The sequence below is a fragment of the Balaenoptera musculus genome, chromosome 5, assembly GCF_009873245.2.
Source record: "Balaenoptera musculus isolate JJ_BM4_2016_0621 chromosome 5, mBalMus1.pri.v3, whole genome shotgun sequence".
Lineage (NCBI taxonomy): Eukaryota > Metazoa > Chordata > Mammalia > Artiodactyla > Balaenopteridae > Balaenoptera > Balaenoptera musculus.
The window spans coordinates 139,982,347-140,010,068 of NC_045789.1; the positions used below are offsets into that span (position 1 = coordinate 139,982,347).

At 62.6% G+C, this 27,722-nt stretch overlaps 1 protein-coding gene across 3 annotated transcripts; it reads right to left on the bottom strand.

Annotated features, from left to right (window-relative positions):
* UVSSA (UV stimulated scaffold protein A) lies at positions 1–26,783 on the bottom strand. Of its 3 annotated transcripts, none has more exons than XM_036853737.1 (15): positions 26,532–26,783; positions 25,468–25,575; positions 23,992–24,322; positions 22,739–22,859; positions 21,617–21,919; positions 20,718–20,830; positions 20,497–20,625; positions 12,364–12,472; positions 7,097–7,241; positions 6,780–6,845; positions 6,560–6,685; positions 5,655–5,838; positions 5,114–5,225; positions 2,352–2,517; positions 1–1,310 (listed from the first exon to the last, which is right to left on the bottom strand). In XM_036853737.1, the coding sequence occupies exons 1-15, from the start codon at positions 26,588–26,590 to the stop codon at positions 1,217–1,219; spliced, it is 2,166 nt and encodes a 721-aa protein (XP_036709632.1). In that variant the 5' UTR covers positions 26,591–26,783; the 3' UTR covers positions 1–1,216. The 3 variants fall into 3 exon arrangements, with proteins under 3 accessions (XP_036709632.1, XP_036709634.1, XP_036709633.1); XM_036853739.1 differs by having other exon boundaries at positions 26,508–26,783; XM_036853738.1 differs by lacking the exon at positions 6,780–6,845 and having other exon boundaries at positions 3–1,310; positions 26,532–26,776.
* Positions 26,784–27,722: the final 939 nt, after the last annotated feature.

The window sequence follows — 27,722 nt, forward strand, 5'->3', positions numbered from 1 at the left end:
TGTTCAATATCATTAGTCAAATCAAAACCACAATGATACACCACTCCATACCCACTAAGATGGCTAAAATTAAAAAGACTGATAAAAGCAAATGTTGGCAAGAACATAGAGAAACGAGAACCCTAATACACTGCTGGTGGGGATAGAAAACGGTGCAGCTGCTTTGGAAAATGTTTTGGCAATTCAATCAGTAAGTTAAACACAGAGCTACCACGTGACCCAGCCATTCCACTTGTAGGTATAAACCCAAAAGGAATGAAAATATATGCCCCCGCAAAAACCCGTACACAAGTGGCCACAGCAACATCATCCACAATCACCCCGAAGTGCAGACAACCCAAATGCCCACAATGAACGGATAAACAAAGTGCAGTATGTTCCTACAGGGGTGAGTTATCCGCTCATAAAAAGGCATGAAGCACGGACAGAGGCCCCAGCAGGGAAGAACCCTGAACACGCTGTGCTAAGTGAAGGCAGCCAGACACAAAGGGCCACAGGCTGCTATGACTCCATTCACAGGAAACGTCCAGCAAAGGCAAATCCAGATACAGAAGGCCAGAGGGGCCGGGGCTGGGAGCAGGGCTTCTTTTAGGGTGATGAGAAGTTCTGGAACTAGACAGGGGTGGAGATTGTACAACACTGTGAGTGTGTGTAACATCACCGAACCGTACACTTCAAAGGCATGAACGTTACGGTACGTGAGTTACGTCTCAATAAAGTGGATTTTAGAAAAACAAAGAGTGAGGTAGTTCCCTGCATTCTGACGTGGAACCACCACCAGCATGCCTGTGAGCTGGCAACGCCGAGAGCAAACAGCTGGCTCCCCCTCGTGTCAACGGGAAATGTGGGTTTTCCTCCGAGCAGGAGAAGGCTGGGGGGCAGGGCTGGAGGCTGCGCACTCGTCCTGGATGATGAGCGACCCTGAGTCACACCACAGAGGGCACAGGCTGTACAAGGCACCCACCTGTGGACACGGCTGCCCGAGTTCACCCCGGGCTACTAGGCAGTCAGACCCGTAAGTGATGGCCGTGGTCCCCCGCAGGAGGAGAGTCCACACCTCTGGGGCGCTTTAAGCAGAAAGTGCACCATTTCTTCACGTTAAATACACACTATAATTGTGGCTGTTGTTACAGCCCAGACCCGGGTCTGCCTTCCCATCCTAGCTCATCAGCAGCAGAAGAGGCGCTGACGACCAGAGTGGACCCGGCCTGGCGCTCTAATGCAGCGCGTAGTTAAACTGGTTTGCAAACTTCTCATGCTTCTTCCGGTCCATCTGGTTCATGGCTGTGACCACCCTCTGCACAGCGGCCCTGCAGGGAAAGCACAGCGAGACGTGATCAGGGAGGCACCGGCCAGGGCTCCGGGCTGCCGACTGCAGCCTGGCTGGGCTCAGGCACGGGTCCTGGGCCGGCTGCCCGTCCGCTCCCTACGGACAGGCGACACAGCTCAGAAATAGCCAGAGCTTCCCCGTCCAGAGCCGGACACCGCAGTGAGTGGCTCTGCCCCCGAACGTGGCCTTGGTCGCGTCCTGGCACCTCTCCCGTCGCTCCCTGAGCCCTGAAGGCAGTTCCCAGGATCCCCAATCCTGCCAGCACCAGGGTGCACCCCAGAACGAGAGCGCAGCCTGCCCAGCAACCGGGCGGGAAGCAGCGTGTGGGCAGAGGCGGTCAAGACACGCTGGATCCACTCAGCCCAGCTTGCTTTCGCCCCACTGTGCACAGAGCCCGACGCCCGGCGAGGAACGCGCATCTCGCGGCCAGCCTGGCTGCCGTGACGAGGTAGCGCCTGTGCCTGGGAGGAAGCCGCTGGGGCCTGGCATTGAGGAGACCTGGACACAGGTACCACTCCAGGGGTCAGGCACGACCTCCCTCACAGATCACAGAGGCTCCGGCCACAGCTCCCGGCCCCTCAGAGGACGCCCCCGGCCCCCGCTCCTCCGGGCGCCAGCACCCACGGCACCATCACCCCTAGCTGAGCCACGGGGAGCCAGCCTCATGCCCGGAGCCCAGGGGCCGAGCCCTCTCCTGGATGCAGACGCACACGGCAGGCCGGCGGCGAGGAGACGTGGGGGCTCTGCGGGGGTGCTCAGGAAGCCGCCCTCCTGCTCACCCGACTCGGGCAGGGCCCTGGCGCCGCCTCCTCTGCCCGGGGTGGACGGCGCCCATGGGGCCTGGGCGCAGACACCCTCGCGCCTTCTAGGGCACCTGGCAGCGCCGCGAGGAACGCCTCTGGCCGCCAGAGCAATGGGGTGGGGGGTGGGCGGTGGGGGCACGGGCTGGCGGCCTCTCCACTCTCGCCGCCAGCAACACCGGGCCTGGGGCGGAGGGCGGGACCCCGCGAGGAGCTCTTACTTGGCGAAGACCTTCTTGGCGATGCGTGCACGCGCTGTGTCCGCCTGCCGCTTGAGGTCGGTGAGGCCGGACCGCTGCCGCCTGCCCTTCCCACCGGGCCTGGACGAGCCGAGATCCACCCCAGTGGCTGCCTCCACGTCCCTCATGAGCTCAGGGTCCTGCCAGGCTGCAAACACACCCGACACTGCAGAAAACTCCCGGCGCCGACCTCACCTGAGCCCCGAGTCCTCCCTGACACTGGGGCAGGGAGGGCCACCGGCTGCCCGAGGAGTGGGCGCAAGGCCCCCGTAGGCCAAGGTGGGTGCCTCCACTGACCCCTTAGGCAGGAAGGCAACCGAGGCTGGCGGCCAGGGGCAGTGCCACGCGCAGGCTGCTTCCGTCTCCAGGCTGACGGTGCCCCACCAGAAACCAGGCATGGCCTCCGGACCCATCTGCTGGCCGGAGGGCGTGCACAGCAGGGTGGCCACGGCCTCTTTACTGGTCCAAAGATAACTTGGTCCCAGGCCCCAGCGACGAGGGTGTCGGTTCACGCAGGCGGCCCTGCTCCTCCCGCCACGGCCCAGGCCCTTCAGGTCAGAAGGCGGTGCTCCGCAGGGAAACAAACATCACCCAGCCCCAAGGCCTGGTCTCACCAGACCCGGCTGCAACAGAGACAGGTCAGTGCGCCTGTTTGCCAAGACGGGAAGCGTTAACTGTCTAAATGGGGGTCTCCCAACGCGGCGGGCACAGGCATCGGAGTCAGAGGCCAGCGTCCCAACTCCACCCACCACTGCCCTGGCAGCGACTTCCGCCTCAGTCTCCTTCTGCTGGGGCGGGGGAGGTCCCTGACATTCAGGCCCCATCTAGCCCGCTGGCCCGGGAAGGCCGCCCTGGTCGGGAGTGTGACAGCACAGCCCCCCAACGTGCCCAGACCTATGGACCCAGGCCCTGGCTGGCAGAAGGGGGCTGGACACCCCAAAGCCCGATGGCGCCCACCATGCAAACAAGAGCCCCTTGGGGGGCTGCGGCAGAGGGGCTGGGCGGCAAGCAGGGCACGTCCAGCAGCAGGGAGAAGCCACGCACCCAGACAGATAGCGAGGCCTCCCCAAGTTGATCTCTGAAGTGAAGGAATACGGGGCGGCACAATCCAGATACAGGAACGATTAATCCAAGATTAAGGAAAACTGTCCAAACAGTTTATCTCCCAGTAATGAGAAGGCGTCACAGTTTAGGAACCCGGTGAATGGAGCAATTGTTTAAACACAACAGAAAAACGCTGGCACCCAGTAGAGATGAAATGAGCATCTCAGTAAAATGAAGGAGCAATTTAAAAGCCTGTGAAAAAAATCAATAAGAGCCGGGCCGCGGGGCCGTCCTGCGTGCTGACGGGCCCTGGAGCTCCGCGCGCATTGTCACCGAGGTTAGCGCCAGGGAAAAGAAAATTGCCCGGCGTGTGAGGGAGGCGGGGATCGATACTGTAGTTAGTAAAGAGATGCTATTTCACATCTGACTGGCCAGCGCTGGCCCGCGGCCCCGGCCCGATACCTGTTGTTAACAAGTCACCGAGGGCTGCAGAACCTGATACTCTTCAGGGCTGACACAAAAATAGGCACTTAATTTGCTCCTGAGTGTGGGCCACCAGGGAAGGCCTCGCCCGCGGATTAATGGGTCAGGGCCCCTCCCCGCCGCCCTCCAGGGCTCCAGGCGCCAACCCTGCGTGTGAGGCCAAAATCTAACATTTGTCTCTCGTGACAAAGGGAAAAACCCTGCTAAAGAGGACACACGGCCCAGCTGAGACCACACTAGCACCACCCCTACAGACACAGTCGCCTTCTGCCTCGGGGGGCTCTGCGCCGTGGGCCTGGCCTTTCTTTTAAGAAAAGGGGCCCGAGGCGGCACGGCCTCCAGACCCCAGCCCAGATCTGACAAACCACGGGACGTCGACACGGGTCAGGGCTGCCCCGGTGGGCCCCCCGACCCCCCCCAAGCGTGCCCGGGTGCTGCCCTGCCAGGGGTGCCGCTTCTGCGGGTCACCACCCTGCCCGCTGTTCAGGGGCCTCTGGGGGCCAAGCAGCCGCCACCCGCGGCTCGCGCCAGAACACAGCACCGGCTCACACGCCAGGATGAGATGAGCTCCCTGACGGGCGGAGAACAGCGTCTCAGTGGCTTTGGCACGAAAGCCCCTCTGTTTGGCACGAAACAGCCTACAGGCTGGAAAACGGGGGCCCTGAGGAGGTCCCCAAGAGAGCACCCCAGGCTCAGAGGCTCAGCAAGGATGCTTGGGACCACCGGGCAGGACCCTCACCTTCTGCCCACACACGCGCACACACAGTCCACGTGCACGCAAATCGCACACCACACACGCCACAGCCCTCCTGCCCGGCCCCTCGTGCATGGCTCTGCAAGACAGCAGATGACAGAGGGGGGCAGCTGGCGTCCTGGAGGCACCTCGGGGCTCAGCCAGTTAACTTTTCACGCCTCAGTTTTTCCATTTGCTTAAAAACAGGTTTAAGAACCCAGAACCCAAACAAACGATGACAAGCTGGTTTCTGGCCGTGGGTGTGTCCACATCGCCCGTCAGGAGCCGTGTGAAAATGTGGTCAGGCTGGCGCTCAGTGTCCTGCTAGCCCCGAGGACAGTGTGTCCCAGGCACGCTTGTGAGTTATGACTGAGCGGGAGGCAGCAGGCGACCACCCGTGGAAACCACGGGCCACCCTGTAGGCTGCCGGAGTCCAGGGTGTCCCCCATGCTGTGGATGCCCTTACCCTGTCCCCCGGACCTACCTCGGCACCCCGCCGGCCTCTGCAGCCGCTGCTTCTGTTCGCGGGCCCTGTCCTCCGGATGGAGGGGCCGTCCCGTCTCATCTCTTGGGATGATCTTCCCATGGAAAGGGCACTGAGGCAAAGAACGGAGCAATTCTGAGGCGGGAGGGGGTCACTGGCCATCCCTACCTTCACGGCTCTCGGGGACGGCCAGCCCACACCACCCTCTGCCCACACACCCCTCAAAGGAGGGGCCCTCGGGCGCAGCCGTGACAGAGCCAGGCAGCAGAGGGAGATCTGGTGTCAGTCTGGCCAAAGCCCCGCCTGGCGCACAGGGCCGCCTCCGTGGACCCCTGGCCCAGCACAAAGCGCGCTCAGGAGACACATGTGGGCGGGGACGCAGGAACCAGGGCAGAGCAACCCAGCCCTGTGCCCACGTGTCAGACCACCCACCCGGGGGAAGGTCCTGGCACCAGCAGGCTGGAGCCCAGCGCCTCCCTCCGGCCCCATCCTGGCCTGGCCGAGGTGGCCACCCCACTGCCCAGCCCTCCACCCTCCTCACCTTCAGGCGGTCTTGGCGCTCGCAGAGCCGGCCGTCGGGCCGGGGGGCACGGCACCGGTGCTGCACGGGCTCGAATCGCCCCGCAAAGGTGATTTGGCGGCTCCGGAGAGTCTCAGAGACGGCGACGCTCTCTACTTCCGCGTCCACCTCGCGGGGCTTCCAGAAGCGGTGCTCAGAGTCGGACCTGCACACGGACCGGACGCTCAGCGCTGTCACGGGGTGGCCACCACAGCACCCGCAGCAAGGCCGGCCTGGGCGGCTGAGCAGGGGGCACCCCTGAGCCTGTGAGTCCATCCAGGACGAGCAGGGACGCTTAGCACGGCGGGGGCACCGCCAGCCACCCCACCCCGGCGGCCCGCCGCCCTAGCCTGGCCTGGACCCGGGGCAGGGGCTCCCTGACGGAGGTTAACAGAGAACAGATCCGCCCACCCCCCGCCCCGTGCCCACTCTGGAGAGAAAGCGTCCAGCGCAGCAACGGGGACGGCTTCCCAGAAACTCTTTGCGGAGCCCCAGGCCCGGCCCGCGGAGATCCGAGTCAGAGGACCAGAGGGTGGTCGTGATGAGGGCCTGGGCAGAGAGCCTGGAGCAGTGGGCTGGGCCGGGCCGGACCCCAGTCCTAGGCAGACAAGTCTTCATGCCGTCTGTCATGACGCCCAACCATCAGGGCAGACAACAGGGGACATCCCCCCAGGGAGTAACAAGGAGGTTCAAAGAAGGTCCACAGGCCTCTGGGCAGGGCTGTATGACCCCGGGCACCGTGCCTACGAGAGCCCGAGAGCTGCGCTTGGTGGGACGCATGAGGGCCTGCATGGCAGAGCCGGGCTCTGAGCCAGCTGTGTGTCCCCTGCGCCCAGGCCGGCGGCACGCTGGGTGGCCCACAGGACCCGCGGGACGCCCACACTCACTTGAGGATCTTCCCGGCCATCGGCTCCTCTCGGCCCCAGTAGCACAAGTCAACCCCAAAGGGCACGACAGGCGCCTGGGCCCGCTCTGCCGCCAGCTTCTCAGCCTCCTCTGGACCCAGCGGCACCCTGGAGACAGCAGAGGAGGATTCAGTGATGTGGTGCCGGAAGCCAGCCTCGGCCACCTGCCTCTCCACACCCCCCGGAGCTCCCGCTCACACACCTGGGCTGTGACCTTTGCCACCTCAGACCTGGAACCCAGGGCAGCCGCTGAAGCCCTACGAAAAGGCTGGCCATCCCAAGACCACACGGGGAGCTGGCCTCAGATCTGCGGTCCTCACGCTGGGCCCAGGGGTGTCCTGACGCCTGCCCCCTGGAACCCCAGAACCTTGGCCCGCCCCCATGGCCTGGCCTACACACCAGCGCTGAGGACCCCCGGCCCCTGCAGCCCCCGCCCCAGTACGGACGTTGGCAGGCGCTTGCCCGGCCGGGGGTGCACACGCGGGGCTGCCTGGGCAGGGGCGGGTGTCCGGGCATCACCTGGGGCTCGGGGGCAAGGCCGGGGGCAAGTGGCGCTGGAGCCAATGCAGCTGGGCGGCCGCAGAGGTGGGGTCACAGGCCTCCTCGCTGCTCCCTGTTCTCTTCCTCGCCCGCGAGGCCAGTGTGGCCGGGTCTTTCTTCAGCCCTGCGACAGAGACGTATCTGCTCTTGGCCACCATCCCCAAGACCCCGGACAGACCCCTGGAGGGGGCCGTGTCCCCATCCCACGGTGACGGCACAGCATGTGTGAGGGCGCCGAACCCTCCATCAGCACAGCACCTGCTCCACCAGCCAGATGAGGCCCCAATGCCAGCATCTCACCGGCAAGGCCACCAGGCCACCTCTGCAGGCCAGGGTCCGTGCCCAGGTCCCCAGGGCAGGGGGAAGGCAGCTTCTCTGACACTACTGGGCCCTACTGGTCCACCTGTGCCGATTCCCGGGCTGTCCCTGACCTCTGCCAGCCCCTCCCAGTTGGGCACCTGGGCCAGGGGCTGCCAAGGAGGCACGGGGCAGGGTGTGGGTTAGGACCTCAGAGGCACTCCATCCCGAGAGCAAGGGCAGTGCCTCCCTCCCCAAACTCTCCTCCAGACAGGGAACCGCTGCCAAGAAAGAGGTGAACAAGAGACAACATATCTGGAAGGTGAGAAAGAAAGAGGAGCTGGAGACCCCCCCAGGGCCCCACAGAGAGGAAGCCAGGAAGACGAAGACGGCGGGCAAGCAGAGGAGAGGACGCCTCCAGGCCGGGCTGAAGGACAGGACGGCAGCTGCACGCCCATGGGCAGCTCTCTCTGGTCAGAGACGTGAAGAGCATTCACACAGGCATCAACCTCCTCATTACTGGACCCCAGAAAGAGGAAAGATAACTGGAGTGGATGAAATAAAGAGCCCAACCTTCCTGGAATCAGAGGAAGACCGAGGGGCTCACTGAGTGTCAGGAAGGAGACAGAAGGAAGAACGTGCAAGTCACTTATAAGGATGTTCAGGAATGCGAGAGATGAACAGAAAGGTCTGAGAAGCTTTCCTTCGGAAGCCATAAGCATCCCACAGGCACCAGTGTCTTTAAAACAACAGTGAGTGTAAGGTCTGGGAAACAACAATCAAACTCGGAATTTTATACCCAGCTACACTAGGTTTCAACATGCAGGTGAAGGACACAGCCTCACCTGGAGGTTCAGGAGGGTTTGCGGGACACGGGGAGTAAAGGCCAAGAAATGACTTGGTAAGATTCACTCCCGCCTCTCCCGAAACCCGAGTACCCACAACCATCAGAAGTAAGTTGGTACCTGGACGACCCAATGTGCCGGGCTGGGGGCCTGAGAGAGCAGGAGCCAGCATGTCCCCCATCTTGCGCAGGATGTGGGCACAGGGACGTGCTGCGAGGTGCATGGCGAGGGGAAGTGTGAGTGCAACTCTCCCGAGCAAGCACCACCATCAGAAGCAAAAATACTCATCGTTTCATTTATACTGGACGAACACTTTCAAAACCAGCAGAAAAAAAGTTTACCCAGCAAATAAAAGGTAGGGAAAAGAAAAAAACAAAACAGTAGCAACAATAGCAAACCAAAGAGGAAGGCTGGCAAACAGATGTGCAGCAAACTGGCAACCCCAGCTGAGAACACAGTAGTAACTCAATGGATTCAAGTCAACGAAAAGACACGCTGATGAAATTAAAAACAATCAGCAATTTACCACTTTGGCAAGAACCACTTAAAACAAAAGGTTAACAGAGACTAAAAATAAAAGAAAATAAAAATGAAAAGACACTCGCTGTGCCAACGGGAACTAGAAGGAAGCTGAGTCGATGTCACCACAAGAAAAACTGGGTTCTACATCAAAAAGCTGCATAAGAAGAGAGTGTGAAGGTGTCACGGATGTGAATGGCTCTGCCTCATGAGCGCCCTGGGAGTTCCGGCCAGACCCTGGCCAGTGGGGGTGGACGAAGGGTCAGGGAGGTCGTGGCTTCTACGACAGACACCCTGGGGCCTCACGTCTAAGAAGTCCTTCCCAGGACACGTGGAAAACTGACAAGACAGCCAGGCAGGCAGCTCCAGGGGCCAAAGAGCCGCCACGGGAGCAGAGCAGCACCAACACCGACACAAAGCACTGCCCGTGACGCCATGAGCCTGGCCTTCCTGATGGCGCATCTCCATCCCTCCGTCCACGTGCACGGACTCGAGAACATCCCCCGCTTAGAGAGAGAAACCAGAAGGGAAATGACACAGCACTGAGAGCTGGACGCCAGGGGAAGTGCTTCCTGGGGGAGGAAGGGGAAGCGGGAGGGGGTGGGAGGGGAGAAAGGCGACAAGGACGGGTTGGGAAGGCTGGCTCCGGCCGCCATCAGCTCCGGGCTCTCCGCGGCAGGGCGGGCAGACCTCGCGGCCAAGTCCTCCCGGTGTCTGCACGTGGCCTGCCCGCGTGCACGGCCAGCGTGCTGTCTGGTGCTTCTGTAGATGACGGCAGGGGAGTCGCTGCGACAGAGGCCTCGTCCTGCCCACAAATCCGAAACCGTTTACCCCAGGCCCTTCACCAAAACGCCTGCCCCGCCTGCTCCAGACGCCCTCCAAGTTTGCGCACGGCCCTGGGAGTACGGGGTCCACCCCTGCTTCTCAGGTGCCCGTGGCTGAGACTGGAGGACATGGCGCAGGGCACTTGGCGTGGCAGGGTCCACCCTGGTCAGCCGGCAGCACCCTGAGCTCTGAGGCCTGGGTGCTCTCGGAGGCCAGCAGGGAGCCGGCCCGGTCACAAAGCCTTCCAGACGCCCCCACGCGGCATGCCGACAATGCAGCGGTCCCAGCTGGCGCAGACCCCGACACGGGCGCGCAGACCCCGACATGGGCGCGCGCACACGGGGAGGCGGGACTGGCAAGTGGCCGCTGTGGCACTCACGTAGGTGGCTACAATCGCAACCCGAAGATCGATACGAGAATTCCTAAGAGTTACAAGCATGAAATATATTTTTCATTGATTTGTTGTTTTAAACCATTAAAAAGATGGGTGAGCATGTTGAAGCAGGGTAAACACTCAGAGCACTAAAAAAACACTACCGTTCTCACACTGCTGTAGAAATTCAATCTCCCTAACACACTTGCAAGGTAAAAGTCCGAAAAGCAGACGTGTCCCCCGGCCCCGGGTGCTGTGCTTTCGGGGAGAACACTGAGTCCGGGGAGACCAGAGGTCGCAGGTCACGGCGAACCCCGCCAGCCCCACCCACCCGCGTGGGGCGTCTGCCTCAAACACAGATCTCAGCTCAAATCTGCTCTCTCAGCGGCTCTGAGGAAGAGTCATGAGAATGCCCAAAGCCCCTGGGCTGGTTTAAACTGACCAAGTGGCACCTCCGTGCCTGCAGCGCTAAAGCAGATGGGGCGGGCGGGATCGATGGCAGGAAATGGAGGGGCGGGGGCTCCGCGTGGAGTTCGGCTGCGAGCCTGACACTATTGATTTTACCTAGTTCAGCTGGCCTTGTAATTAAAATGTAAATTTGAGAAAGAGATTACGTCCTGACAGAAATGGTAGGATTAACGGGAAGATAAAAGCCCCTCAGTGAAAATTCAGAGAAAGAAATGAGAAAGAAAACGGGCACCCGTCTCCTCAGCTGTGGATTTAGACCGAATCTACTGCAGAGTCACCTGAGTTTAATTGAAAAGCCAGTGACGGACTATCAACTACAGTTATGAACTGGCGCGCCCAGCACTTCCTGCAGTGGCCCCGCGGCCCCGAGCTCTGCACTCCAGACCAGGGCCCAGACCCCTCCAGGGAACGGGGGGATGGCACCCAGCCCCCCACTGCCGCAGGACAGACCCAGAGCTCAGCAGGTCCTGTCGTGCGAGGGCTCCCAGGCTGCCCGGCCCACGAACAACCAGGGGATGGCTCAGCTCCGCTCTGTCACACCTGGGGCCCCGCTGGGAAGACAAGCGGCGGGTCGGTGACAGCTGGAGGTGGTCACCCACAGTGGTGCCTGGCGACCTGGGAGCCTCCCGGCGGGGCTGCAGCTCCCTCGAGGCGGGGCGGCCAGGGGAGACCTGGGAGGGCAGTCATGGCACCCCAGGGCCTCCAGCACCCCTAGCAGCCTCACGGGTGTGGGACGAGGCCTCGCGGGGGGCAGGCCAGGCACCTGGAGGACGAGGCAGAACAGAGGGCACGGGGAGTGGCCCCGTGGTCAGAGGAGCCCCACTGCTGGGACGGCGTGGTGGGCACAGCCGGGACCGAGGGCGGGGCGGGGGCCGGGAGGGCAGGAGGCGGGTCACGTGGCGCAGACGGCAGGACCCAAACACTGGAGGGCCGTGAAGCTGGTGTGGTAACTTGGTGTGACACGCCTAACGGGTCATGTCCTCACACTCCAACTGCCTGAGCGTCTAAACTAACAAATTCACATCTCATCTCACACACTCCGATTCAAATCAACTTGTCCACTTCGCCACAAACCCACACGCGATCTTGGTTTTATTAGCTTCCTCTGGACAAGAGATGCCTCCTGTGCAGTCGAGGCTTTTGAAGATTTTTTTGGAAAAGAAAAGAATGCTACACGGGAAAGACAGGTCACAGGTAGCACGCCTTCTCAAGGTGTGTCATTGCTCCTGGGCCAGACGTCAGGCAGCGACTCCATCAACGGGAAGGAGGACACTGCCTGACCTGTGACTCCCCTGAGAAACGGAGACTGGGCAGCAGGGGAGCCCAGAGAACGTGGGGTGGTTGCCCCCCACCCACCGAGGCAGTGGCCTCCCCCCGACTCCCTCCCAGCCCAAAGGGCCCTACCGCCGCGGGAACCACACCGCGTGCCCCCAACACCCTCCCCCAAGCCCAGGAGGCGCTCTCTGCTCTGAGGGTGCCCTTCCAACCCTGGACTCGCTCCCGACGGCTGAGACTTCTGTGACCCCAAGCAGGGACTGCCCCTCACCGTGATGGGGCCTGAAGCTGCAGGGCGGGGGGCTCAGCGTCGGCCTGTGGGGTGGGTCGGGGGCCTCCGTGTGTGGACAGCCTGGCTGCACCCAGAGGAAGTGGCAGCAGGGCCTGCCCACCAAGGGGACAGCGGGAACCCGGGGCGGGGCCCAGGCCAGTGAGCGCCCCGATCAGGAAATGAGAATCACGTGGTTTTCAATGAAAGCGGCTCCGCAGCGTCGACGGGCGGGGACGCAGTGAACCGCAGGGCCAGGCGGCACAGACTCGGGGTGCCTGCCACGGCCAGCTCCCTGCTTGGCGGGCCCCAGGCCGGACGTGAGGTCTGCCCCGAAGGGCAGCGTCCTGCGCGGGACCTCCGCCCAGCCACTCACCACACTCAGGCTGCAGGTGCTCAGAGACGCAGGCCTCATAGCCCTCCTTCTCCGGGACCTCCACAAAGTCGTCGTCCTCGTCCTCGTCCCTGTCTCCCGTGGCTGCCGCCTGTGGACACACCCCCAGACCTGTGAGTGGACACCGCAGGCGGAGACCCGGACAACCCCAGTCCTGCTTCTGGGGACTTTCTCCAGGTTGGGGTTTAGTGTCGACCGTGGCGGCCGTGTTTGAGGTCCGCTTCCGTCCCTAAATAGCCACACGAGCCGCATGCGCTCCTCCACCGGCCGGCCCTCTGAGATGCACGGACGGGCACTGCTTCGGCCCACAGAGCCCCCACGAGCGGCAGGTCTCACCCGCACAGGCAGGGCCTGGATGACGGCCCTGATCCAGCTCCAGCCAGGCCAAAGCACCTCATCCTGCCCCGGGCTGGCTCCCCACCTGGGCATCCAGTGGTGCCGGTGTGACCACAGCACTTCTGGAATACTCTACCCTCAAAACGGCTTGTTAAAAAACCACCGAAGAGGAAGCTTCCTCTGGACAAGGCCAACCTCCCCAGCTGCTCTGCGAGGCAGGGTCACTGTGCTGTGCCTGGAGCCCCCCCACCCCTCAAGCCCAGGGACCCAAGAACCACCCAGGGCGTTCTGTTCAAGATCCGTCCCCTCCGCCTCTGCCCCCACCCCGTCCTGGGTAGTGCCCAGCTGGGTAGGAGCGGCAGGGACCCTGAGCACGGAGGGCTCACCTCGTGGGGACCAGAGGGCCCTCCAAAAAGCAGGATGACCGACGGCCTCGCACACGTGCCAATGTGCTGGGGCCACGTGCAGCATGAATGAGGTGTCGGCAGCCCATGCTGCTCAGACCCGGAGGCGCAGCCCCCCCGAGGCCAGAGTAGCCTCCTGCTCCCCTTCTCCCTCACCCATCCTCAACGACCCCCCGCACTCCAGGACAGGGCGTGGGGCCTGTCCTTCTTGAGAGGGTCACGGCAGGAAGGCGCCCAGAAGCCCGGCCCCGCTGCCAGCGCCATCCTGAAACACTCGGGGGCGTTGCCTGCCTCCAGCCTCTCGGGCCCACCCGAAGGAAACGTCCAGAGAGGCAGCCCGCTGTCGGGGTGATAGCAACCAATGGTTGTATCCATCAGACTTGCCCCCCACTCCAGAGCCCATCTCGACAGCAACGCCTCAGGGGCACACAGGCACGCCAGAAGAAGGACGGAGGGCCCGGCCCGCCGACCCCCAGGGCAGGAGGCCAGCCGGGGTGCAGCTGCCCTTGGCACTGCCAGGACCGGGACGCCCCACGCCCTGCGGACCCGGAATCCACGGAGGAGCTGCCCGCGAGGCCTAATCAGATGCAAATGCACTGAGCTTGGGCACAACCCGCAGCGTGCGTCTGGGAAGCACGGAGACATTAATCATTGGAAACTGTAATTTTTGTTATCGGTCTAACACTGATCAAAAGGGAAGCCTGTCTCCGCCGCTGACCTGTGAAACGTCCCAATTATACTCTTTGGAAATGACAGGGGCACTTAACTCCGGAGCTGAGCAAATGACGACGATCAATCACGTTTGAATAACAATGAGCCGCGGACCTGAAAATTATTTTTGTATAGAACCTACCCAGGAATTTATGAAAGGTGGAAAGCAGCCCAAGGTTTTAGGGCATCACGGTCCCGGCTAGTGCAGTGCGTATCAAACACTAAACAGAATTTATGGGTTTTAATTTTCTAAAAGGTAGATGTGGACCGGGTGCTACAATGCATAACACATAGTGCCAGACTTTAAATATGGGGCTCATTTTCATAAAATATTATGCTTATTGCTCACACCCTTGAATTTCACCTGGGACTTTTATTAAATTTTCCTTTCCTAAAAAATATTTAGCTGCTTAGCTAACTATTAGGAATTATACCTTCTTTCTCCCCAACTAAAGTTGTTTATCCCCGTGATTAAACACGAAGCCCTGGCTCCCTCTGTTCTTAAATTCTCACTGATGAGGCCATGAGGCCGTATGGCACCCAGGAAGACCATCTGGCCCTCAAGAGCTGCCTCCTTAGGGCCCCCGGCCAGGTCCTCGGGCACAGCTTTGCCATGAGCGGCCCCGGGGCCCTCGTATGAGAGCTACCTTGGCCATCGCTGCCACGCTCGCGTCCTAAACCCCTCAGCAGCTGGGGTGACCCTCAAACCACAGCCCTGCAGAAGGAAGCAAGGGCTTCGCTGCTGACACTGAACTCAAGCTTGAATGAACCCATTCTCGAGTTCTAGTTCACACGGGCTGGGCTGGGCTCTGATGTCCTGGGCACACAGCGGGACCTTCTGCGTCCAGCTCTGGGCACACTACCCGCACGGGAGAACAGCAGTGAAGATGTCCCGAGGCACAATCCCTGCGGACGGAACACCTGGGGCCAAGGGCCTGTTCAGAGGAAGCAAACCCCCTGCCCTCAGGCTGGACAGTCCTCTCCAGGCCTCCGAAAAGCACATGGCTGGGGACACCGAGGCCCAAGAGAAAGCATCCACCTGTGCTCAAGGGGCCAGCCCAGGGGTCCCAGGCAGTCGCGGTGGCAACCTCCCCTCAAGGTTAAAGGTCACAGATCAGGTCAGACGCCACACTGGGTGCGGGCAGAGGCACTACGGGCAGAGCAGGGGTGAGGAGAGGCCCAAGGATCCTAGGAGGAGGTCACACCCTAGGGAGGAATCGGTTGAGGGTGGGTGGCCTTCAAAACGGGGCCAGACTCGCCAGTGGTTCTCAAGAGCCGTTCACTGGGAGCTGAGCTTCCCAATCAGGAAGAAAGACCACCAGACATGCTTGAGAAAGCAGCCCGCCCTCGTCTGGGGGCCAGGAGGCCACGCCAGGCCGCCCCCGGGGGTGCGCCCACCCTCCCTAACAGGTCAAGTCCCAGGGCCTCGGAGGCCCGGGCAGGCGGTCCGAGCCCTGCGGTCAACAGTCTGGGTGAGGGCTAGGCCCCAAACTGAACCCTCCCAAGGCCGCAGGGAGGTGTGGAGGATGCCCTGGGCTTTCCTCTGGTTTCACACAAATTGATTCTCGCCCACAGTTAAAAGGATTTAAAAAAATGAGGCTCCGCGATCATAATTAAACAAGCAATAAAAACAGCTAAGATATACAACGTAATCCGTTTACAGAAGTAGGGCAGCGGGTTGCTAATTACTTGAGAAGGATGGGAAGAGCCACCTCCCAGGTCTGCCCGCCCAAGGCATGCCCGAGATACAGCTGGACCATTAAATAAATTTTGTGCGATCTAATTAACTCGGGGCACCATCTCCATTACTTTTCACCCAAGAAATCACTTTTGTTCAGTTTCATATGTGTGTGTTTCCCTTTTTTTAAAAAAAAAATGATGTGAGGCCTCGTCAGACAAGTGAGCTCCAAGCTGCATTTGTCTCTGCGGCTTGATGGCAACGCATTTAAAGCCCCATTCTATCTTATAAACTAAAAATTAAACGTGCTCAGCTGTGATGGTCGTCGTCACATCTGCTATTTATATGCTAATGCCCTCCCTGGACGCAGTGCAAATTGCCCAGCCAGGCCAATATCTCACGCGCATCTCCACTGCCGGGACGCAGCTCAGAGGGCAGAGGACGCGCGGTGACCACCACGGGCCCGCGGACAGGAGGCGGACGGAGCGTGGAGCGTGTGCTCACCTCCTGCACGGGGGCCTGAGGGCCACCAGTCAGACCGACTGTCCCCTCCTCACCCCCTCCCACGCGGCCGAGCCCTGGGAGCTGCTCTGGCACCTTGGCCAGCCTGCCGGGGGTGCGCAAGGAGGCCACCAAACGCCTGGACATCCACCTCCAAGCCAAGGCCAGGTGGCCTGAGCCTGTTCCGCGTGCAGATGGGCAGCGCCCTCCTCCCGGGAGCCCCGACGCAGCCCCGATGCTCGCTCTCCTCCCTCAGTGCGACCTCCTAGCAGGAGCGAGGCGCTGGCTACGCCACCTCGGCCTTGGCGAGAAGACCCATGCGGCCCCCCCTAGACTCAGTCTTCCCATCTGTCAGAGGACGGTGAAAATGGAATCGACCTCATAGGGCTGATTTTGGAATTAACGGGACCACCCGTGAAAAGTGTTTGGAAGAGAGCGGCCACCCTGGAGGGCGCTGGGGAGGATGGGCTGCAGGGCAGGGAGGGCCCAAGGGCTGTGGGGGGAGACGGCTGACCCCCGCCCCCCCAGCAGCTAACACGCTCCCGGTCCTCGCGAGAACGTGTGCAGCCCCCTCCCCCGGCTCCAGCCCTCACGCAGCAGCCTTCAGCGCGGTGGTGATGGAGAGGGCGAGTCACCAGGAAGGTTGTTTACTGGCCCTGCCGAACACAAGGTCCTGACTGCCCTGACTGCCGGCTGATTTAGCTCCCCTGCTTCCCTGGGGCGCCGACGCGGTCAACATTTCACTCCCCTTGTTCCCTGCTCCTTCCTTTTCACCTACAGGAAGCCAGCACGCAGCTCCGGCAGCAGAGAAACGCCTCCAGCGCACAGCACAGCCGTGACAGCAGCCTGGCCTTGGCCCGCACACCCGCCTGGGCGAACAACGGGAGGAAAACCTCACCCAGAGTTAAGAGAGCGATCTCCACTTCTGCGATGAGACGGGGTGTTTCTGAGTTAAAACCCTATGGCTGCCACCTCCGACCACCAACGGGTGAGAACGAGAGCAAACGCGCGGGCATTCCAGCCGTGGAAGCGAGGAACCCGACAACTGAGAAGACACCCACAGTCCACAGCTTAAACAGACTGATGCTTGGAATCATTTTTTTCTGACTTACTGGTTGGAGGAAGATTAATATTTTGTTAATTACACAATACAAAGTTAAGTGGCGATCGTAGCTACATAGTTAAACAGCAGGCAATTTAAAAGTTTTCAAAGGATTTTTATCAGTTTAACGGATGTAGCGGCCATGGACTATGAGACCTCTCCTCTAGCAGCAGGACTGGAAACTAAATCTACCAAACGACGCTCCGTATCGATCTACTTGAGATTTATCCCCGGCCCGCTTCCACAAGGAACCGGGACAGACACTCTATAAAACAAACGGTTAAACGTATCTAAGCTGACTTAAGTATTCTTTAAAGACAGAACATCTACATCAAAAGGAAAACAATACGGCAACACACAGACTGGAACAGGAAATCTGAAAACAAGGCCCTTGGCCTGGCTGCAGTCAGGCGGCCCAGGAGAAGCCCCTGCACGACCCACACTTGCCACGGTCGGAGCCATCGTCTAAGCTTCAGCACGACCTTCACATCAGCTTCGGTCTCTTCCACGTTTGTTAAAATTCTCAAATATTTAACCACACGCTCCCAGCTCGGCTCACGCTAAGTGGGGAAACACCAGGCAAAGGATTTAAGCCCCGGACGTTTTACGTGAAAACGAGCGAGCGAGAAACACCGGTCCGTAACCCTAACCACCACTGGGCCGCCTGGAGCGGGCGCAGATGTGCAGAGACCGCAGCCGCGTCTATTCTGGGAAGCAGGCTGCCCGAGCGAGCGGGGCGCTGCCACTCAGCGGCCAAGCCCCAATCACTCCATCAACAGGCCCGCCGCCGCTGCTAGTGAACCAGCGAGCACGCTCTCCAAGGACTCAGGGCCTTTGGAATCAACTCCTGGAGGAGCCTGACCGGGCAGCGCCACTCCCACACCCGACCACGCGCCCACCCTGACAGACCCCGGCCACCCCAGCTCGTGCCCTCAGCTGCCGCCCTGCACAGAGTGCACTCTGACCTGACCGTGTCGTCACGTGCCTCCCGGGCTTTGGGGCTGCCCGGCCACAGTCAAGGATGCGTTGATGCTCAAGCTGGAACCAGACCCAGTGGGCCGCTCAGGGCTTGCTCCCAGCAGCTGGCCTCACCTAGTGGCCCTCAAGGGAGCCGTGTCAAGACATCCGGAAGGGGGCTTCCCTGGTGGCGCAGTGGTTGAGAATCTGCCTGCTAATGCAGGGGACACGGGTTCGAGCCCTGGTCTGGGAAGATCCCACATGCCACGGAGCAGCTGGGCCCGTGAGCCACAACTGCTGAGCCTGCGCGTCTGGAGCCTGTGCTCTGCAACAAGAGAGGCCGTGATAGTGAGAGGCCCGCGCACCGCGATGAAGAGTGGCCCCCACTTGCCACAACTAGAGAAAGCCCTCGCACAGAAACGAAGACCCAACACAGCCAAAAATAAATAAATTAATTAATTTTAAAAAAATAAAATTAAATTAAAAAAAAAAAAAAAAAAAAAAGACATCCAGAAGGTTCTGCTACCAGTTCTGGGCTCCGAGTCTTGCCGGCCTGGGCAGTGCAGGCTGGCCCCAGACGCATAGGGACCAGACTGTGCTGCCCGCTCTCTCCTTGAGGCTCTCCCCCAAAGCCCGGGCTGCTCCAGGACGCCTGCTGCTCGGAAAAGGGGGGAGCTGCCCCAGCCCCGCCAGACACAGCGAGGGAAAGGCGGCCTACGAGCAAGACAGGCCGGTCTCAGGTGCCCGTGAAGGGGGCACACGGTGCCAACCCCTGATCCCCACACCCCTCACTGCTCTCGGCCCGGCCTTCCACCCTGACACCACGCCGCGAGTCCGCTGAGGCTCAGAAACCCGCCCCCCCCCCCCCCGCCCCGACCTGAGAGGATGCATGGACCAGACCAATTCCTCCCCCGGGCCCAGAAAGCACCCTTTCTCACTGTGAAACAAGTATCTCGATCAAAATTCACAGAACTTATTTCCTGTTCAGTTATGCACCGAGCAAAGCCCTACCGGCCACGGAAGCAGGGCCAGGCCCCCAGCTGACGACCAGGCCTCGTGCCCGCGTGTCTCGGGAGAAGGTCAAGATCGCCCTCTGCCGGTCCCCGGGGGCTGCACACCCGCAAAGAGGAGGGCAGAGGACGGCCCTTGGCTCAGAAACTCTCAGAAACTCTCGCAGGGCCCATCCCCGCGGGCCCCTGGGGGCAAGGACGAGGCACCAAGGCCCAGGGTGCTGGCCACTCTCCCCTATAAGTCTGAGGGACTTCAAACTTGACCTTCTCCTCAGCAAAGAACAGCGCTCTCCCAACCCCAGGGCTTCCTCAGGAAACGGGAGAGGGAGCCGGGGGAGGGACCTGCCCCTGCCCCCGCCCTCCTCCCCCTTCAGGTGCCACAGCTCAACCCTGTGGGGTTCGGGCTCTGGGTGTCCCTGGGGCACAGTGCACTCTGCTGCCTGTTTTCTCGTTGATTCCAACCAGAGGCTTCTCGGCTCTGATCGCTGACAACGTCCAGCTGTGGCTGTCACCTCCTCCCACACACACCCTCCAGCTGTAGCGGCTCCCCACCCTCCCACGGTCCCCTGGGACACCCTCGGAGGACCCAGCTCCCTCGGTCCCTTTCAGGCAAGAAGGTCCAGCTCCTGGTGCGAGCCCACGGGAGAGGGCCTGGACGCTACCACCTCTGAGGCTTGGGGTCACCGCACGGGGGCCTGGTGTCCGGGAGCAGGTGGCTTTACCCCTGCCCAGTCCCCAGGGCCCCTGGACCAGGGCCACACGCCTGCCCCCGCCCCACAAGCCTTGCTGCAGACACAGCCATCAAAGATCAGCTCCCCGCTCCCGAACGACGGGGCACCTGGGAGGCGGCGCCGTATGCCCAGCAGATGGCGGGCCTTGAGCACCCTCCCAAAACCGGGCACCAGTCCCCACGTCCACCCCACTTGGCCGCCCTAGGCTGAGACACTGCTTTGTGTGTAAGAGACATCCTGGTTTTCCGTGTCCTGCAGCCACCCTCGGCCCCAGCGCACAGACAGGAGAAACGCCCGAGGCTGGAAGTTGCTACCGAGTTCACAGGAAGGGGCCTACTAGGTGCTCGGGCCAGGCGGCAGCCTAGCTCAGCGAGGCCGCCTCCCGCACATCCTTGCCTGGGCCCTGGGAGCCCCCTCCCCAACTAGAGCCTTCCGCCCGCTGCCCAGCCCACCTCCCTCGCCCTTCTGCCAAGACCCGGTCCCAGTCCCTCCACGTGTGCCGGGGGCCTGGCTGTGGCCTCTAGTGCTCAGTCCAGGGCTCCCGCTCGGGGAAGTCGGTTCCCAGGGAGGAAGAGGAGGAACAACGCTGGGGCCCCAGGGACGCCTGCTTCCTTAGGAGGCCGAGCTGCTATCAGAGGAAGGTCCCCTGGCTGTCCTCACGGGCAGACGGGCCGGCGGCACTCACCTCTCTCCTGCAGCCCTCCTCGGGCATGACATCCAGCTCCCGAGATCGCCGCAGGGCAGTTTCCAGCTCGGCCTTCAGGTCGATGGCACCCTCCAAGTGCCCGCCATGTGTCCCTGCGCGGGTGAACAGCTGCGAGGACGGGGAATCACTCAGCAGGCCGGGCACCCTCCCTCCCTCCCCCGGGGTCGCCCTGGCACCCTCTGCCCACACGCCTGGCCCACCTGGACCCAGGAGCACACGGCTGGCAGGAACCTGTTCTGAATGAGCCTGAGCGTGTCCTGGGCCACGTGGATGACGACCAGGTTGTCCTCATCCTCGTGCACCTTCAGGCTGTCTGCAGCAAGCACACGGGTCATCAGAGGAACCACCGTCCGGGCAGGTCACCGGGCACCCCTGACGGGCCACCCGCACTGCCACCCACCCTGCTCCAGCCACGCATCACCCGGGACTCCAAACCTGACTCCCTAAGGAGACTCACTGCCTTGTGATCTCGACCACGATGGATTTAGCCTGACCCCAAGGCCTCCCTCCACGCCAGGCGGTCGGGAGACCCCTCCCCGCACTACTCTCGGGGTGGAGGCCGCACCCACCCCTGGGGCCCAGGGTCCTCCCTCTGAGCTCTGCCACGCCCGCAAGCCTCAGCCGGGCACCCCAACCTCCAGCACGCCCTGCCTCCATGGCCCCGGCCAGAGGGCGTCGGTTCCTTGGGCCTTGCAGGGCTCTTCCTGCAGCCCGGCTGTCCTCCAGCGCCACTCGAGGGGCCCGGGCCACATGGGGTCGGACGGGGGGTCAGTGCCCCTGCCCCACCGGTGGCTGGAAAGCAGGAGCCACGTGGGGCCCGCCTGTCACCACCTGTGTCGTCACAAACGTGGTGACAAGCTGTTTCTCAATGACTTCTTTCTCCCAGCCACCGTCTGACCCCTCCCCAGGGGCGCCCCATCACTGGCGCGTCAGGCCCACCCTCGCTGCCGGGCCTGTGTGTCGCAATGAGGGCCGCGGGGCGGGGGCCACAGGACCCACGAGCCTGACTCACCCCTGACCCCACAGCTCGAGAAGCCCAAAGCTCTGGGAAGCGCCCGGGGCCGTGGCCAAGGCGGCCGGGCGTGGGCGCAGCGCGTACCTGAGGAGAGCTCCACCTCGAGCGTGTACTCGCGGGAGCCCAGCCCGTGGTGCCGCACAAACCCTTCCGGGTCGCTGTCCTCGTCCTTGTCCTCCGAGGGCGGCCCCTCCGCACCCGCGGCTCCCGGGCGGCGGGCGCAGATGGCCAGGGTCTTGCTGCAGCAGGGCTGCTCCTCGTCCCTGCCACCCTCCTCGGCCATGGCGGGCAAGGCAGCCCCCGGGGTCGGGTCAAGGTCAAAGGGCACCAGCAGTCGGAAGCAGCTCTCCAGCTCCATGAGGCAGCTCCGGATCTCCCCGGACATTTCTGGGAGGACGAGACGGGGCTCACTGAGTCCCATCAGGACTTGGCCGTCGAGGGTGGGGATGCAACCAGCCGCCAGCCCCGCCCCCCACTTCCTCCACAGGGGCAGGCAGGCGCCCTGCTCCAGAGACCACCCGGCCGGTGGCAAGACCATCCTTCAGGACGTCCTGGGTACCACCCTCAGTCCTGACTCATGCTGCGACGGCGCCCGGCAGCGTCTACGGACACCCAGCAAGAGCCTCCGTGGGCAGTACTTCCGGAAGACAGCAGCCAGCCGAGGGGGCACACCGCCACCGTCCCGCTCTGGCCGCCCCCCACCCTCCCGGCATCTCCCCCGGGCCGACCACCTCTCCCTGCTCTGCTGCTGTCCTGAGGCCAGGCATCTTCCCCAGGTGCTCCTACCCCGGCTGCCCTTCATGGGAAGGGCTGGCCAATGGTGGGGATCTGGGGAGGAGGCCGGCAAGACCACGGCTGGGGGGTGGGGGAGCATCAGACGGAAGGGGTGCGCAGACCACTGCGGGGTGCACGTCTCCAGCACGGCCGCCGGGGCCAAGGGGGAGGCGTGGATGGCCTGCAGGGTGCCTCCTGCTGCCCGGCCTCCAGAGGGGAGGGCTGGGGTCTGTGGCTAAGTGCCTCCTCCAGCCCTCAACCTGAACCAGCCCCACCCAGCCAGCCTGCCCACTTGCCTCCCCCACCACCCCCTGCCCCCCGTCAGGGACCAGACCCCGGGACGGGAGAACGCAGAGCTGGGCGGAGACCCGAGCTCTGCCTGGGAAGGTGCAGCAGGTGGGCGCGGGGGCACCCCCGGTCCCCACAGCTCACCTTCCATCTCCTGCACGGCCTGCTCAGACCTCTCCTTGTAGATTCTGTCCAAGCGCTTCTGTTTCTCCTCTGCTCGCTTTCTCTCCGCCAGAGTCCTAGCGTCCACATCTTGGAAATCTACCTGAGAAATTGAGGTAAAGATCAGATCTGACCATCATGAACCCAAGTAAAACAAGAATCAAAAATGGGTCTAAGGGAGCTTCCCTGGTGGTGCAGTGGTTAAGAATCCACCTGCCAATACAAGGCACACGGGTTCGAGCCCTGGTCTGGGAGGATCCCACATGCCGCAGAGTAACTAAGCCCGTGCGCCACAACTACTGAGCCTGTGCTCTAGAGCTCGTGAGGCCACAACGGCTGAGCCCACGTGCTACAACTACTGAAACCTGCAAGCCTACAGCCCGTGCTCCACAGCAAGAGAAGCCACCGCGCTGAGAAGCCCGCGCACCGCAACCAAGAGTAGCCCCCGCTCGCCGCAACTAGAGAAAACCTCACGCGCAGCAACCAAGACCCAACGCAGCCAAAAATAAATAAATAAAATAACTGAATTAAAAAAAAAAAAACCAACAAAAACTGGCGTAAGGGAAGACACAGCCGTGCCAGCTACAGCCATGATCTCTACGGGTCTCAAGTTCACACGCACTGCTTTAACACATACGGCGACACGCTCAGCTGCGATATTTAACCCCCGGAAAGAACACAGCCAATGGCGTCTCCTAGTAAAATAAGACATAAAAGACTTCCAGCCCCACACGTGCTGCAGGCAGGCAGGCAACAAGCTCGCTCCAATTAGTGGGAAAGAAGGCTGCTGGCTGGACCGAGGGGCTTGAGAACAACGCTCGAGTGGACCCCTAGGGAGCGGCAGGAAAGGCAACAGCCACAGGCCGGGAGCACAGGCACGTGGGGGAGGCTGGCACTACCGCTACTGGTAGGTACCATCCACCCGGGCCGGCCAGAGCCTGTGGCAGCCCAGGCAGCAACTCACAGTGAAAGCGGGGGACAGCCCGAGCGCAGAGGCCAGCACAGAAAAGGGCTGCGTCTGAGCAGCTGAATCTTCCCTCCTCCTTCTTTTTCATCTTTCCTAGAAACCAAGTCCAAAGGCTCAGCACCACCTACACGTGGGGACGAGCTGAGGCTCTTCCCCCAAAGCTGCTCCTCCTGTCTTGGGAGCCCCTGAGGCCCGCCCCCTTCAGTACCCCCGGGGGCCAGGCAGGTCTCCCCGCGGGGAGGGGCAGTGCAGCTTGGGGCCTGCCCACCTGTTTGTTGTGCGTTAAGAAGTGGAAGCCCAGGGCCAGCTTCTTATACGCTGTACCATACTTCTCGTTCCAGCCGCGGACGGCCCGGGTGGCGGCCCGCCTCAGCTTCTGTGCCACCTCCCTGGGGGGCGGCAGGGGCCGCTCATGGTCGGTGCCCAGTGTGAGCTCCAGGAACTCCTGGAAGTTGGAAACGACTAGCATCCTGAAGTGGTGAGACCTGGCGAAGAGCTGATCCAGGACCTGGAAAGTGGAGAGGCGGACCTCGGCGTGCTCCTGGCTCAGCTGGGCCATCAGCAGGTGGTAGGTGTGACCAAGCTGCTCCTCTGAAGACCTGGGGACACAGCCATCCTCATCAGGGGCCTGACGCACCCACAGGTGGCAGGGACGCGGGCCCTCCCACAGCCCTCTGCCCTTCCTCCAGGGCAAACTGGACAAACTACCGCCCGCGGGCCAAACCCAGCCCCTGCCTATTTCTGCATAGCCCACAAATCAAGCAACAGTTTTTCCTTTTATCGGTTAAGACAAGTCAAAAGAGTAACCCCTCCTGACGTGTGAGATTCAGCGTGGGTGCCCAGTTTTACTGGGACCCAGCCAGGCCCATTCATTCATTCAGCGGCTGACCGCCCGTCCACAGCCCAGTGCCCACAGCAGACCTGACCGCCTGCGGAGCCGGAAGGACTCCCCACCCGGTCGGCCCGCGGGTAGAGGTCTGCCGGCCCTGCGCTCGCGTAGCAGAGACCCCACCCCAAGGGGAGACCACACGTCCCAGCACCCCCAGAAAGCTCTGTGGGCCTCTGGGAGCCGCCCTGGCGGGGCTGGCACACACCCCGACCCCTCGTTGCTCCTCTTCCCGGCTATCCCTGCCCCTGAACACACCCTGCTGTTTGGGGGGATTCTGGGGTGTGCAGCGAAACCTGATCTGAGCCACTACTTTTTATCAAAACGTAAATCACTAACACAATCACTTAGGTTCTCCTGTTTTGCAAACACAGAATGAGAATGATCCGTAAATCTACTTGGCTTATGTTTCCAGCATCTGAGAGGCCCTCGGCAGTGGGAGAAAAGAAGGGGTGGTGCTGAAAAACAGGTCCTGCAGAGCCCACCTGCTATGATCTCTAACCTCCCACCCATCGAACATTCCAACAGTAACTAATCCATAAGTCACACACGTGTGCTCAAGAACACACACACACACACACACACACACGGGAGTGAACAGACACCAACCACAGCCCTGCTGGGTTCTCCCCATGCCACACACCCCCACCTGGGACCGCCACCAAGAACACGACCAGGCGCTGCAGGGCCCTGGGGAGACGTCCCGGGCGTGTCCCTTTGCTGGTTCTTTCCTGGCAGAGGGTCGATCGTGGGGACAGGCAGGGGAGGGCGGACCCCGGGGGAGCCCCACGATCTCCCAGGGCTGTCACGGGCTTGCTGAGGCAGCCGTCACCTAAAACGTGAACGCTTACGACGTACTTGCAAATTTTCTTCAGCTCCTTCATTTTCTTGGGGTTCACTTGGGGCTCTCCTGAAGTCGTGAGCTCTTCCACCAACTCTGAAAGTTTCTGGTCCATATGTACAAACCTGGAACGCAGACACGCTAAATGACCACCCAGTACTTCAGGGCTCTGGGTTTCATTAGCAAATGTTTGCTGGGCTCCACTGTGTGCTGGGCATCGGGGTGTGGGCACAAGGCTGGGTCCTCGCTCCCTGGCCTCTGGGAGATGACCCCCAATGCTAAAATACAATTCAAGGTGACGTTCCGAGTCAGCCCAACAAGACCTTTTTAGTGGAAATGAGGAAAGGAGCAACTACAGCACGTGAACTCTGGAGCTCTACGGTCCGACCCCACCAGCGCGGCAGAGGCTGCAGCCCCGGCTGCTCTCCGCCTCTGGCCACGCACTGCGCTAAGGCAAGGATCCGAACGGTCTAAGTTGCACTTAGTTAAATTAGCTTTCCCACAGGACCGCCGCCGCCTCTCTTCCCTCGCCAACACGACTATCCATCCAAAGGCCACAAGGCGGCCTCTACACCCGGAGCGAACTGCTGCGACTCGATCTGCGCGCGGGGAGCCGCCCGGAGGCCGGGGCGCCCGCGCAGCACTTGCGCAGGAAGGAAGGGGCCGGGGTCGCCCTGAGCCTGGGGCGCCGAGGACGCCTGGCTGGCTGCAGGGCTCGGCTTCACCAGTGGAACGAAAGGCCGGGAAGGTGGGCGCAGCCTCTCCCGGCGCGCCCGCCAACAGTAACGTTTATCGTCGGCGACCCTCGGCGGCCGGGGCGGGAGCCGCTCTCCCGAGCACACGCCAGCACCCGGCTGCCCACAGCCCTGTCAGGGCTGACTCCGCCCCCGTCCTGAAGTCCGGGGAGCGGCCGGACTGAAAAGGGGCGTCCGGCGAGGGGTGCGGTAGGGGCATCACGGGGGGGATGCAGGGGGCGTCCCCGAGAGAGGGCTCGCCCTCCGGCCCCCCGCCCCCGCCCCGTCGCCCCTACCCGGCGGCGCAGGACCACGGTACCTACCGCGCGACCGGCCGCTCGCCTCACCTCACCCTTCCGGCGAAGGGCCCGCCCCCTGTCACATGCAACCAGATCGCGACAGTCATTGGCTCGCCCTGGCCCGGGCGGCGCGGGGGCGAAGGTCGGCCAGGCCAAGATAGCGTCTCCACCGCGACGCGGCTGCTCTCAAGTTAGCCCACCCCTTCCGGAGGAGGCCCCGCCCGCCTCCTCTCACGCGCCCCCGAGCTCGGCAAGCAATGGCTCGCCCTGACCCCCGAGGCGCGGACGTGGGGTCAGGGCCGAGGTCTGCGCGGTGACGCAGGCGCGCTCCCGGCAGGGGCGGGGCGGCCAGGGAGGGCAACGCGCGAGAAAAAGGAGGCGGGCGGGCGCAGCAAGTTCTTAAAGGAGCCGCGTGCGCGGGGGACGGGGCGGGGCCGGGCTGAGGGGCGCGAGCTCGGCGTTCACGGAGTCGCCGCCGGGAGGACTGCGGTCCCCCGGCCCGGCCCCGCCCCTGCGACGGGACTCGCGAGTTGGCGCCGTTGCGCGTTTCTCCGGGAGCTCCGGAGACCCTTCCCCAGGCGCCGCTCGGAGGGCCCGGAAGGGGGCGCGGGCTCCCCGGGGCCGGGGGCCTCGGCAGATGACCCCCCCACCCTCCCCGAGGAGTGGCGCCCCCGTTGTCGGCACGGGCCTCGCCTGGGCGGCTACACTTCCCGGGTCCGATGGCAGCGCTGGGAGCCGTGTCCGGGGGACCCTCCCCGGGAGACCCTCCCTGGTTCGTCTCCCGCCCGCTCGGTGGCCGAACGTCCCGGAGGCGGGGACACCCCGGGCTGGGCGTTGGGTCCTCACGCGGCCGGGGACCCCAGGTGCCAGGTGACACCCCCAGCCAGGTGGCCCCCGCACCCCCGCCGCAGCCAGGCCCTCGGGAGGCGCTCGCCCGCTCACCGGCCCCGGGCGCCCGGCCCTCCCTCCGCAGCGCCGCGGCCTCCCCAGCTCTTGCCCGCCTCCCTCGGGCTCTGGGCGCCGCGGCGCCGGCACAGAGCGGCGTCAGGGGGCAGCTGGGATGTGCCGCGAGCCGGGGTGGCGGCCGAAGCGGGTGACGGCGCTAGAGGCCGCCCGCCCCAGAGCGCGGGCGCCGCGGCCTTAGCGCACAGCCCAGGCAGGGCCCCTCCCTGGCCGACGGTGACCAGACGCCTGTCTCCAGCCTCAAAGCGGCGTGAAGCGCTGAGACGCCACAACACG